Below are 14,028 nucleotides of genomic sequence, written 5' to 3' on the forward strand. Positions count from 1 at the left end.
CCCATGGTCGGTTGATCTAAATGTCACCTGATTTCTTGACTGCTGCTTCCATGGCCATTGACTGGTGGATTCAGGTAAAATGAAATCTTTGACAACTTCACCATTTTACCCATTTATCATGATATCCTTTATTCATCCATTGTGAGGGTTTTTGTTTTATGTTGAGGTGTAACCATACTGAAGGCTGTAGTCTTTGATCTTCGTAAGTAAATTCTTCAAGACTTCTTCATTTTCAATAAGAAATGTTGTATTATCAGCGTATCTCAGGTTGTTAATGAGTCTTCCTTTAGTCCTGATGCTGCATTCTTCTTAATATAGCCCACCTTCTTGAATTATCTGCTCTGCATACAGAGGAACATTATGAATGGATATAACCCTGATACTCATTATTCCTGATTTTAAACCTTGCAGTATCCCCTTACTGTGAACAACTGCCTCTCAGTCTGTGTGAGGGTTCTGCATGAGCATGATGGAGTATTCTAGAATTCCTGTTTTTCACAGCATTATCCATAATTTTTATGATCCACACAGTCAAATGTCTTTCCATAGGCAATAAAACATAGGAAATATCTTTCTTGTATTCTCTGCTTTCCGCCAAGATGCATGTGATATTCCCTGTTCCACATTCTCTTGTGAATCCAGTTTGAATTTCTGATACTTCCCTGTTGGTGCATTGCTGTAACTGTTCTTGAATTAAGCAAAATTTTACTTACATGTGATACTGATAGTATTATTGAGTAATTTCTACATTCCATTGGATCACCTTTCTTTGGAATGGGCACACATATGGATGTCTTCCAGCAAGTTGGCCAGGAAGCTGTCTTACAAATTTCTTGGCAGAGACGAATGAGTAATTCCAACATTGCATCTTTTTCTTGAAACATCTTAATTGGTATTCCATCAGTTCCTGGAGCCTTGTTTTTTGTCAGGGAATTCACTGCAGCTTGGGCTTCTTTCTTCAGCACCATCTTTAAAATATACTACCTCCTGAAATTGTTGAACCGGTTCTTTTTGGTATAGTAACTTTGTGCACAATCTTTTTTTTTTTTTTTTTAATTGTGATTTGGGTGAAGATTTACAGAGCAAATTCACTTTCCATATAGCAGTTCACATATACTTTGTCTCATGTCATTGACTACAGTTGACCACAATGCAACAGCTCCCCTCCCACTTCCTCCCCATAGTTACCTCTTCCCAGTGTCCATCCCTCCATACACTTCTGCCCCCTGAGCTGTCTCCCTGGTACACCATCTTTTGATGCTTCCTCATAGTTCAGTAATCTGCCCATAGAATCTTACAGTGTTGCAACGCAAAGATTAAATTTTTTCTTCCATTCTTTTAGGTTGAGAAATGACGAGCATGTCCTTCCCTTTTGGTTTTCTAACTCCAAGTCTTTGCACATTTCATTATAGCCCTTTACTTTGTCTTCTTAAGCCACCCTTTGAATTATCTGCTCAGCTCATTTTCTTCATCATTTGTTCCATTCACTTTGGCTACTTTCCTTTCGAGAGCAAGTTTCAGAGTGTCTTCTGACATTCATTTTGTATTTTCTGTCTTTTCAACAACCTTTTACTTTCTTCATTTATGATATCCTTGATATTATACAACTTGTCTGTGATCATTAGTGTTCAATGTGCCAGATCTATTTTGAGATGGTCTCTGAATTCAGGTGGGGTATACTCAAGGTTGTATCTTGCTCTCATGGGCTTGTTTCATTTTCTTCAGCTTCACCTTGAACTTGCACTTGAGCAATTAATGATCTGTTTAGTAGTCATCGCCTGGCCTTATTCTGACAGGTGATATTGAGCTGCTCTGTCATCTCTTTCCAAAGATTTCGTCAGTTTGATTTCTGTGTATCCCGTCTGTTGTTGTTACATGCCGTCAAGTTGGACCCGACTCATGGTGACCCCCTCCTTGGGTTTCCAAGGCAGTATCACTACGGAAGTAGATTGCCCAACCTTCCTTCTGAGGAGTGGGTGGTGGGTTTAAACAGTCTGGTTAGCAGTCAAATGCCGTAGGCACTACGCTACCAGAGCTCCTGTATACTGTCTGGTGAGGGCTATTATGTATATAATCATGATTTGTGTTTTTGAAAAAAGGTATTTGCAGTGAATAAGTTGTTGGTCTTTCAAAATTCTATCATGTGATCTCCAGCATTGTTTCTATCACTGAGGTCCTATCTTCCAACTACTGATCTTGGTTTCTAACTTTTACATTGCAGTCACCAGTAGTTACCAATGTATCTTAATTGCATGTTTGATCGATTTCAGAATGCAGAAGTTGGTAAAAATCTTCAATTTCTTCATCTTTGGCATTACTACTTGATGCATAAATTTGAATAATAGTATTAACTGTATATTATTGCTATTAATATTGTGATTTGGGTGAAAATTTGCAGAACAATTTCGTTTTCCATACATTATTAATTCGTCTTTCTTGTAGGCATATGGGATAGTATCCTATCATTGACAGCTTTATACTTTAGATCTTAAATGTTCTTTTTAATGATGAATGCAACACCATTTCTCTTCGTCACTCCTTCCATAGTAGACCATAGGATTATCTGATTCAAAATGGCCGATACCAGTCCATTTCAGCTCACTTCATATCTAGGATATCGATCTTCAAGTGTTACATTTCATTTTTGACAATTTCTGTTTTTCCTTGATTCATACTTCCTATATTCCACATTCTGATTATTAATGGATATCGGTGGCTATTTCTTCTCATTTTGAGTTGTGCTACATTATCAATTGAAGATCCTAAAAGCTTTGTTTCATCCACATCAAGGTGGACTCTACTTTCAGGAGGCAGCTGTTCCCTAGTCATATTTTGAGTGCCTTCCAACCTCAGGTGCTTATCTTCCAGGACTATTCAGACAGTGTTCTGTTATCCATAATGTTTTCAGTGGCCAGTGTTTTCAGCAGTAGGTTGCCAGTTCCTTCTTCCCAGTTTATCTTAGTCTGGGTGCTCCACTGAAGAATTTCCATGCATGGACAGCTGCAAACATCCATTAATAAGCAGAACATCAAATGTATGATATGTGTATGAATCACAGAAAATTGCAAGGCCACTATGAGTCACTCTGCTGATAGTGGAAATACCAGTGGCATAGCTTCCAGCATCACAGGAACATGTAGGCCACCATTGTATGGCAAACCGACATGAATGTGGTGCACAATCCTACACGCTTGTAAATTGGCTGAGTCTTGATGTAAATTCCAGTGTCTGTGTCTTTTTCACTGTACCATATACCTCCTTAAGGAGCTCTAGTGGCACAATGCCTAAGGCATTTGACTGCTAACCAGAAAGTTGGTAATTCAAACCCATGAGCCACTCTGGAAGGAAGTAGCCCGTAAAAATTTACTACCTTGGAAACCCAATGGGGATTGCTATGAGTTGGAATTGACTCAATGGCAGTAAGTTTTATATGCCTCTTTGTTTGGAATGGCATATTCTAAATATCATTGTTAATGGAACTAGTTTCAATGGCTAAGATATAAAGTTTTATATATCAGGCACAGGAGAACTGTGATTTAAGCACAAAAAAACAAAATGAAAACCTCTTTTAAGAAAGTGTAGCTTTTATTTCTTAACTCTTCTTGGTTAGAAATAGTATTGAAAAAAATGAAAGGTGACTCAGATATCTTAATAGAAATTAATGGCAAACAGGATTAATTAGACAATTTTTAATATTATAATGCCCTAGCTATTAAATGAATAATATGAAAGAGTATGAATATTCTCAATGCTATTATCATCACAGCCCCAGATTTATAGTCATGTAAGAGTTGGCTTTTTTAAAAATACAAAACTATATTAAACACTATCTTTTAAGAACCTGAAATCCTCTACTGCATAGCAATTTTTTATGCTTATTCTTTTTCTAGTTAACTAGTGGAGCTGTGTGGGTTCAGTTTAATGATGGATCCCAGTTGGTCGTGCAGGCAGGAGTGTCTTCTATCAGTTATATATCACCAAATGGTCAAACAACTAGGTAAGTTCTTAAAATGCTGGTGAGATTCAATTCTTCGCTGTATTTTGTTTAAAAATTATTTTTATCAGTTAATGTAGTCTTTTTTAATGTATATTTTGATTGTCTACATTAATGTAGGGTAAGTGGTGGATGGCTCATCTGCTCTAAGTGGCTAGGTTCCTTGTAAGCATATTACTTCATAGCCTAAGTTGGGCATAAGATCCTTTTTATGGCCCCTTTTCAGAAGTAGTGGACTTCAGAGTTCAAGGTAATGTGCTTAAAAGGTTTATTTAAAAGAACTTAGAAATGAGGAATCTTTCTTTTAAAAACTAACCTAATTATTTTCCCAAATATGAAACTATACATTCCCTGATCTAAGTGATTAATGTTTGAAAGACTTTTTGAATGTACATTTCATTCTATATAAAAATGTGTATTAGGCACCATGCTAAAAATGAGGAATGTGGCAGTAGGAATCTGGCAGTACCTTGGTTTCTACATTTCAGCCTATAACTTTGTAAGTAGAATGGTAACTATAACAATACAAACATGCTAATTGGTGACAAGTGCTTATTGTAGAGGAAATTCTTGAAATATGTACATATGCAGTACAATTACTTAAAAAACTTCTCGTGCAAGACTTTGTTAAAAGGTCTTTTAAATGCTCCAAAATATGGAAGGATGCAGATGTAAAATGAGTAGAGCTCGTGTTCCAAGGATAAATATTCAAATTTTATTTGGTACAATCATTTGAAAATTATTACCATTTTAATAAAAATGTATTCACAATATGTTTAGCTTAGTATTTTCTTTAGAAATAGGGCCGTTGGTTTAATGAGCAATCCAGATTTTCAGCTTTCTTTAGGAATTATAAAGCCAGGACAAGTTTTTGGATATAATTTTCCTTATATTTTTTAAATGCATGTGGAAATTGGTGTATTTTAACAAACTGCGTATGCTTTATTTGATTTAGATATCCTAGTATTTTTTATAATTTTTATGAAGTATCTCTTTGAAGAATTACTGAACAATATAATGTACCTTTTGGAACTTTCATGAGAAACAAGTGATTAAATTGTTTATAAATTTTCTTTTGCTTTACTTAGGTATGGAGAAAATGAAAAACTACCAGAATACATCAAACAGAAATTACAGTGTCTGTCTTCCATTCTTTTGATGTTTTCTAGTCCAAGTCCTAGTTTTCATTGATTAAAACTCCTTTTAGACATATAAGTTTAATAAATAACTTTGTTGGCTTTCAAGTAAAGTGACTTTTTATTTAATAATATCAGAAAGCCTTTCTACCATAATAGATGTTATTTGAATCAACAAAACAGAATGAATACCTTCGACACTTATAAAGTGTAGGGGTCCCAGGGTAAAATAGATTGGAAACCTAGCTTTGCTCTAAGAACATCCCTCTAAACTTACTATGTTCATTTATTTACATTGAACAGTCTTTTAAATGCAGAAATATAAATGGTGTATGGTATATTTGTGGTTTATGGTTTTCCCTACTTCTCAAACATGTTGAGAATCATGGACAAAACATGCTGGAGTTTTTAAATTTTTGAACATGTAAATAATATGTATTTATGTTACAAGTAACATGTAAAAATGTATATTTGTTTTATATTTATTTTTGTAGCAACAGTTTCTGATGAAACATTTCTGCAAATGCATTTTATAAAAAAATAAATGCAGTGATAATTTACTTTATCTTTACTTTGATTTAATTCATTTTTAAAGTAAGTTACTAATAAAGTCATTTTTATATTTTATTGCCTGTGTGTATAGGAGGTGCAATTAAATTTAAAAAATTAATTTTGCAAACGGTAAATGGTTTTTTCTACCCTTATCTGGAAATATCTATATGTTTAATGATATTTATACATTATTACATTATGGGAGCTCTGGTGGCAGAATGCCTAAGGCATTTGACTGCTAACTAGAAGGCTGGTGGTTCAAACCCATTAGCCACTCTTCGGATGGAAGACTGGGCAATCTACTTCCGTAGAGATACTGCCTCAGAAACCCAAAGAGGGGGTTGCTGTGAGTCAGGATCAATTCGACGGCAGTGAGTTTTGTGGTTTATACATTATAACAGTGAAGACCTTAATGCAGTTAATTAATTAACATGAAGAAAAGATAATTGATAGTGGGACCATTGTTCCTAATAAAAAACTCTTAAGTAAAATAGCAATAGAATGAAACTACTTAAATATGTTAAAGACTGTTTAATATTTCCTGCTGATTTTTATAATGAGGAGAATAATGAAGCTGTTTTCATTAAGTAAACAGCAATACCCAGTGTCACAATTATTTAGCATTGTTTTGGAGGTTTTTACCTAAGGCAATGAAAGGAAAAATAATATTTGCAACATAAATTGAAGAATTAATTTAAAATACTTAAAACAACTCAATAGAAAAATTGGCAAAAGAAATGAGCAGGTATTCACAAAGGAGAAAATCTGTATGGTCAATAAAAAGGAAATATGCTCAATCTTACTACTATTTGGGAAAATGTAAAATTAAAGCAAGAAAATAATTTCCTTTTATTAAAAAGATTGGTAAAAAATAATAAATAAATAAAATAAAAATAATAATGCCCGCAGAGAATTCTCATATACTATGGAATTAGAATGTAAATGGTAAATGTGAAAGTAATTTGACAGTATATATTTGAATAATACATCTTAACACATTGGTAATACAACTTTGGTGTCCCTGGGTGGTGTAAACATGCTCAACTGTTAACCCAGTCAAAAGGTAGTAGGTTCAAGTCCACCCAGAGGTGCTTGGGAAGAAAGGCTTGGTGTTACCTGAAAAATCAATCACTGAAAATCCTATGGAGTATAGTTCTACTCTGACACAGTATGGTTGCCATGAGTCAGAGTTGGCTTGACAGCAACTGGTATTTTTATCCAACTCTGAGGAAGAAAACTATGTCATCTCTTCTTTTAAAGAAAAATAATATCAGAAATAAAAATATCCCTTTAAAAATAGAAATAATTAGTCTGAGATAGAGTGGGAGAAAAACGTGGAACAGAATTCAAAATCATAAAGACCAGGCTTACTGGTCTGATAGAGACTGGTGGAACCCCTGAGACTGTGGGCCTTAGATACCTTTCAAGCCTGAAACTGAATTCACCTCCATGGCTCAACTTTGAGCAAAACATAGGCCCATAATGTGAACAATAATTTCAGGAAAGTATGCACTCATTAAAACAATCAACTGTAAGATCAAAAGGGCATTTGCCCAGGGATAAAGCTCAGCAGTCAGGATGGGATAGGAAAGAAGAATAAAGGGAAATGGTAAACACAGGGAAGAAGTGAGAAGAGTGCTGTTACATTGTGGGGGTTGCAATCAGTGTCACAAAATGTCCATGAGTTGTTGAGTAGAAAACCAATTTGCTCTGTAAACTTTCCACCCAAATCACAATAAAAAAAATAGAAATAATTAACAAAGTAATTTCTAGCTAAATTTTGAAGGCTGTGACATCTAGAGGCATCTTTTATCATCTCTTTTGCTCTTTATGTGGAGATACATTTCTTAAAATAGCTGAAATTTGTTTTTTAAATCTGTCTATTAACCTGGTTTAATCTGTTAGGTGGCACAGTGGTTAAGCACTCAGCTGCTACCCGAAAGGTTGGCCTTTGAACTCAGTGGCTCCATGAGAGAAGATTTTAGCAATCTGCTCCTGTAAAGGTTATAGTGTTGGAAACCATAGAGGCCAGTTCTACTCGGTCCCAGTTCAACTCTGTCAAGTTGGAATTGACTCCATGGCATAGAATAACAATAACCCTTGTAGTATGATGTCTTTACATTTATTGTCCTTACTGATCTATTTTACTGTTTGTAATTACAGTCTTACTGAATTTATTTCTGCCAACTTATTTTGTGCTTTCTATTTACTGCACTTTGTTTTCTTGTTTTCCTGCCTTCTTCCAGGATGAGTTTCCTTTAATCCTTTTTATTCCCTCTACTAATCTTTCTTTGCAGAGGGGTTTGATAACAGTTTATCAATATTCAGTGTTTACATTGTTATGATCATAAAAATATTCACAGTTAAGCTATTTGTGATATACTGGAATTAAATTTTTTTTTAACAACTTTTGGGTTTTCTAGAGTTACTTTGTGTGCTCGAACACATCAGATAATTAGGCTTTGTTGATTTTCTTTCACTGTCGGGATTGGTTACTCTGTAGTAATTCGAGGGTATGAATATAACAACAACATTATTCTGTTGATGTGATGGGCTTTGGCTGTTAGAAACCATAGTGCTGTTAACATGTTCTGGGCACATACATACAAGTTTGAGGTTTTATTCATAAGTGAATTTGCTGGATTTTAGAATTTGCATATTTTGAACATTACTACTTATCTAAGTTTTTACACATCTACCTTGTGTATATAAGAGTTGATATTCCACGTGCTCACCAATATTATATAGTATTATGGTCTTTTAAATTGTTTGCCAGTCTGGCATGCGGAATATTTTATTATCATATTTTTAATTTGCATTTCCCTCATTACTAAAGAGGTTGAAATCTTTTTATGCGTTCATTGAACCCTTCGCTATACTTTTGTGACATGCTCATTGGTGACTTTTGCTTATTTTTCTCTGGCTTTTTCTTAGTGATTTTAAGCTTTCTGAGTATGTATCTGTTACGGACTGAATTATCCTCCAAGATTTTGTGTTACAAATCCTAACCTTTGTACTTGTGGTTATAATCACATTTGGGAATAGGTTGTCTTTGTTGTCTCGATGAGGCAAAATTAGTGTAGGGTGTATCTTAAGGCAATCCCTTTTGAGATATAAAAGAGACTAAGCAAGCAGAGGAGAGAAGGGGTAAGATAGGTGCCAAAACACATGGAGATCTCCAAGAAAACAGGAAGTGGAAAGTGAAGAGACAAGGACCTTCCTCCAGAGTTGATAGAACACTTCCTTTAGAGTCAGCACCCTGAATTCAGACATCTAGCCTCCAAAACTGTAAGAAAATAAATTTCTGTTTAAGACCATCCATTTGTGATATTTCTGTTATAGCAGCACTAGATGACTAAGACAGTATCTTTTGTACAGTGATACATGTTGCAAATATGTACTGTTTTAGGCTTGTCATTTTACTCTTTAATGGTGCCTTTAGAGGAACAGAAGTTCCTAACTTTCAGTCTTCACCTTTACGACTAGTTTTTTTTCGTCTATAGTACTTCTTTACCTGCCTACAGTTAAGAGATTCCTCTAGATTACCTTCTAAAATGTGTTCTTTATATATATATTTATACATATACACACACACATACATGCATACCACACACACACATGTTGTTAAGTGCTCTGGACTCAATTTAAACTCATAGCAACCCCATGAGACAGAGTAGAACTGTCTCATTGGGTCTCCAAGGCTGTAATCTTTATGGGAGCAAATTGCAGGTCTTCTGCAGAGCCACAGAGTGGGTTTAAACAACCAACCTCTCACTTAACAGCTGAGAGCTTAACCATATACCACATGAGCGCCTTATACATAATTTTATGTGTATATATATATGTTGTAGTTGTTGTTAGGTGCCATGGAGTTGGCTCTGACTCACAGCCACCCCATGTACAACAGAAGGACACACTGCCCAGTCCTGTGCCAGCCTCACAATCCTCACTGTATGTGAGCCATCATTGCAGCCACTGTCCATCTCGTTGAGAGTCTTCCCCTTTTTTGCTGAACCTCATAACATCCTTCACCAGGTCCTTTCTGACAGCATAATGAAAGTAGGTGAGATGAAGTCTGGCTATTCTCGCTTCCAAGGAGCATTCTGGCTATACTTCTTTGAGGACAGATGTTAGTTCTTCTGGCAGTCCTCAGTACTTTTAGTATTCTTCACCAACACAACTCAAAAGCATCAACTTTTGTTGGTGTTCCTTATTCATTGTCCAGTTTTCATATGCATATGAGGTGACTGAAAATACCATGACTTGGGTTAGGCGCACCTTAGTCTTCAAAGAGACATCTTTGCTCTTCAGCACTTGAAAGAGGTCTTTTGCAGCAGATTTGTAATATGTCGTCTGATTTCTTGACTGCTGCTTCTGTGAGTTTTGATTGTGGAACCAAGTAATATGAAATCTTTGACAACTTCGATCTTCATTTATCATGATGCTGCTTATTGGTCACTTGTGGGGATTTTCATTTTCTTTATGTTGAAATGTAATCCATACTGTAGACTGTAATCTTTAATTTTCATCAGTAAGTGCTTCAAGTCATCTTCACTTTTAGCAAACAAGGTTGTGTCATCTGTGTATCACAGGTTGTTAATGACTCTTCTTTCAATCCTGATGCCACATTCTTCTTCATATAGTACAGCTTCTCAATTATTTGCTCAGAACACAGAGTGAATAAGTATGGTGAAAGGAAACAACCCTAATGCACATTTTTCCTAATTTTAAACCATGCAGTATCCCTTCATTCTGTTTGAAAGATTGCCTTTGGTCTATGGGAAGGTTCCTCATGAGCACAATTAAGTGTTCTGGAATTCCCATTCTTCACAATGTTATCTATAATTTGTTATGATCCACACAGTCAAAAGCCTTTGCAGTGAAACACAGGTAAACATCTTTCTGGTATTTGCTTTCAGGCAGGATCCGATCCATCTGACATCAGCAATGATAATCCTTTGTTCCATGCCCTCTTCTGAATCTGGCCTGAATGTCTGGCATTTCCCTATAGATGTACTGCTGCAACCATTTTTGAACTTAAATTTTACTTGCTTGTTGATGTTGTTCAATAATTTCTGCATTCTATTCGATCATCTTTCTTTGGAATGGGCATAAACATGGGTCTCTTCCAGTCAGTTGGCCAGGTAGCTATCTTCCAAATTCATTGGCAAAAACCAATGAGTGCCTCCAGCGCTGTATCCATTTGTTGGAACATCTCACTGGGTGGGTATTCTATCAATTCCTGGAGCCTTTTCACTTAAGCATTCAGCACAGTTTGGACTTGTTCCTTCAATACCATCAGCTCTTGATCATATGCTACCTCCTGAAATGATTGAATGTCACCCAAGTTTTTTGGCACAGTAACTATGTATTCCTCCCATCTTCTTTTTAGGCTTCTTGCGTCATTCAAAAATTTCCCCAAAGAAGCCTTCAGTGTTGCAGCTGGAGATTTTGAAGTTGTTTCAGCTGAAGAAATGCTGAGTGTGTTCTTCTCTTTTGGTTTTCTAATTCCAGATCTTTGCACATTTCATAATACTTTGTCTTCTCAAACCACCCTTTGAAATGTTCTGTTCAGCTCTTTATTTCAGCATTTCTTCCACTTGCTTTAGCTACTTCTGTTCAAGTGCAAGTTTCAGAGTCTTTTAACATCTGTTTTGATCTTTTCTTCCTTTCCTTTTTAATGACCTTTTACTTTCTTCATGGATGATGTTTTTGATATCCTCCCATAACTCATCTGGTCTTCAGTCATTGATGTTCAATGCATTAAATCTATTCTTTACGTGGTCTCTAAATTCAGGTGGGATAAACTCAAGGTCATATTTTGGCATCCTTGGACTTGTTTTAATATCTACCTCATCAGAACATATTACTATTATATATTATTCTTCCACCCTATTCCCATAGTTTCTTAGTTCCACAGGTGATATGCCTATTACCAGTCCTTATGATGAAGCTTCCTTTGTTATCTTGGTTGTTTGAAACTTGTTCATAGTGGATTCCTATTAAGGGCTTATGGAAACAATATCCCTTGGATTCTTTCATAACTGTCCTGGTTACCTAGTGCTGCTCTGACAAGACTATACCACAGATGGGATGGCTTTAACAAAGAAGAGTTTATTCTTTTACAGTTTGGAGGCTTTAAGTCAGAGTTATTTATACAAAGTGAGTTCAAAATGCCAGGCCATAGGGGCTGGGTGAAAGCCCCTTAACCTTGGGCTTCAGCTTTGCCTCCTACTCCTGGCCCATCGAAGTTGGAGGCTTTTCCTCACTCAGACAGCTGCTGGCTGCTGAGGCTGACAAACCCAAGGTTGACAAGTAAAAAGCCACAGTCCCAATGTTACCAAACATGGCAGGCCACTAATTCAAGTCCATCCAAAGTCCAAGATCGGCAAAGCATGGCAGGCTGCTAAACAATGACACAGCTACATTCAGGGTCCAAGCATGCCATAGGCTAGAGACCACTCCCAAGGCTTCTCCTTATATACAGGAAGCAACCTACATCCCAAAGGCAGCTACTTGGCTTGTGGTAGATCCCACCATGGAGTTGATTGCCAGTCTCATCATGGGGAATAACTACCACCAGCTGCCCGGCCACTCAACCAGGCCCAGCCAAGTTGACACACAGCCTTAACTACCACAATAACAGTCTGTCTTTTGACTTTGTACTTGGAAGGTCAGCTTGGCTGTGTACAAAATACTTCGCTCATATTGTCTGCCTTTGAATATCTTAAGTATATTATTACATTGACTTCTGGCATGAGTAAATGTAGTCATCATGAATCAGGAAGTCCAACTTTTAAAATAGTCATTTTGCCTGGATACCCAGTTATATTTTAATCCAGTATTTTCACTACAATATGTGTTGGTGTAGACCATTCTGGGTCAATTTCCTATAGTTTATGGTATACCTTTTCCATACGTAAACTTAAGTCTTTTGGTGAACTTGTTTCATAGTTTTTAGAATTCTGTTCTCATTTTTTTCTTCAAAGACTCCTATTATATATATGTTCAATTATCTGTGCCTAGTTTCTATTATCAGTTTTCCTGGAATCATTTTATTCTCTTCATCTCTGTGTATTTTATTCACTCTTTATTTCCCTTGTTTTATTCACTCTTGTGTTACTTCTAATTTGTTCTTCATTCTGAAATTTTTAAAAAATTCCTTATTTTCTGATCTCTGCTAGCAATATTTTCACTTACTTTTTTTTTCATTGTGATTTGGGTGAATGTTTACAGAGCAAATTGGTTTTCCATTCAATGATTCATATACATTTTGTGACACCGATTTCAATTCCTACAATGTAACAGCATTCTTCTACTTCCTTCGTTTACTCTTCCCTTTTTTCCTTCTCCCCTATGCCTTCCTGCCTTATGAGCTTTATGCCTGAGTCTTTTTCATCTCATATGGTTGACTGTTCTAAAGAATGCGTACTTCCTTGGTGTTACTGTTCACCTTATAGGCCGATCCTTTGGGTGAAAGTTGAGCCATGGGGGTGAGTTCAGTTCCAGGCTTAAAGGGTGTCTAAGGGCCACAGTCTTCAAGGCTCCACCAGTCTCTATCAGACTGGTAAGCCTGATCTTTTTTAATATAATGTTGAGTTTTGTTCCACATTTCTCTCCCACTCTATGGGACCTCCCATTGTTATCCTTTTCAGAGTGGTCAGCAGTGGTAGGGAGGCACCATCTAGTTCTTCTAGTAAATTTTTATTTATGTTTATTGTTCTGTTACCCCAAATTACATAGTGACTGGCACATAATGAGTGCCCCTTAAATACGTGTTAAAAGAATGAACAGATTAAAAAAAAAATTTTAAGTACCAGCAAATAAAGTTCTAAGGCTTAATATACATATCTGTAATATTATTTATCATTATATGTACATTTACAATATAAAATAGACATGAAGTTACAAATAAGTCTACAATAATTAAAAATGGTACCCAAACTTTCTTCTCAGTTCTTGAACAGATGCAGGTAAGTATTTTTATTTTCCTGTTCAAATAAAAAAATGATTTGACTTTATGTAAGAGAAAATTTTTACATGAACTAAACCAAAACTCCAGTCAATTTTGGCTCATAATGACCTTAGTAGGACAAGGTAGAAATACATCATAGGATTTCCAAGGCTGTAAATCTTTATGGAAGCAGATTGCCTCATCTTTTTCCTGTGGAGTGGTTGAACTGCCAACCTTTTGGTAAGTAGCTCAATGCTTTAACCACATCACCAACAGAGCTCCTTTATATGAACTGTTGTTATGTGCCACTGAGTCAGACCCGACTCATAGCGACCCCTCCGTGGGTTTCCGACGCAGTATCACTATGGAAGTAGATTGCCCAACCTTCCTTC

General features: G+C 36.0%; 1 protein-coding gene across 1 annotated transcript in view; it reads left to right on the forward strand.

The window, feature by feature from the left end:
- PLK4 (polo like kinase 4) overlaps positions 1-5,185 on the forward strand; it is a 50,434-nt gene extending 45,249 nt beyond the window's left edge. The window contains exons 15-16 of the mRNA XM_007953835.2: positions 3,891-3,997; positions 5,083-5,185. Coding sequence (XP_007952026.1) covers positions 3,891-3,997; positions 5,083-5,185 — 210 coding nt within the window. The remainder of the gene's footprint in view (positions 1-3,890; positions 3,998-5,082) is intronic.
- The last annotated feature ends 8,843 nt before the right edge of the window (positions 5,186-14,028 follow it).

The sequence above is a fragment of the Orycteropus afer genome, unplaced genomic scaffold (genome assembly GCF_000298275.1).
Source record: "Orycteropus afer afer isolate SDZICR_OR568_19922 unplaced genomic scaffold, OryAfe1.0 scaffold00418, whole genome shotgun sequence".
In the NCBI taxonomy this organism is placed as follows: domain Eukaryota; kingdom Metazoa; phylum Chordata; class Mammalia; order Tubulidentata; family Orycteropodidae; genus Orycteropus; species Orycteropus afer.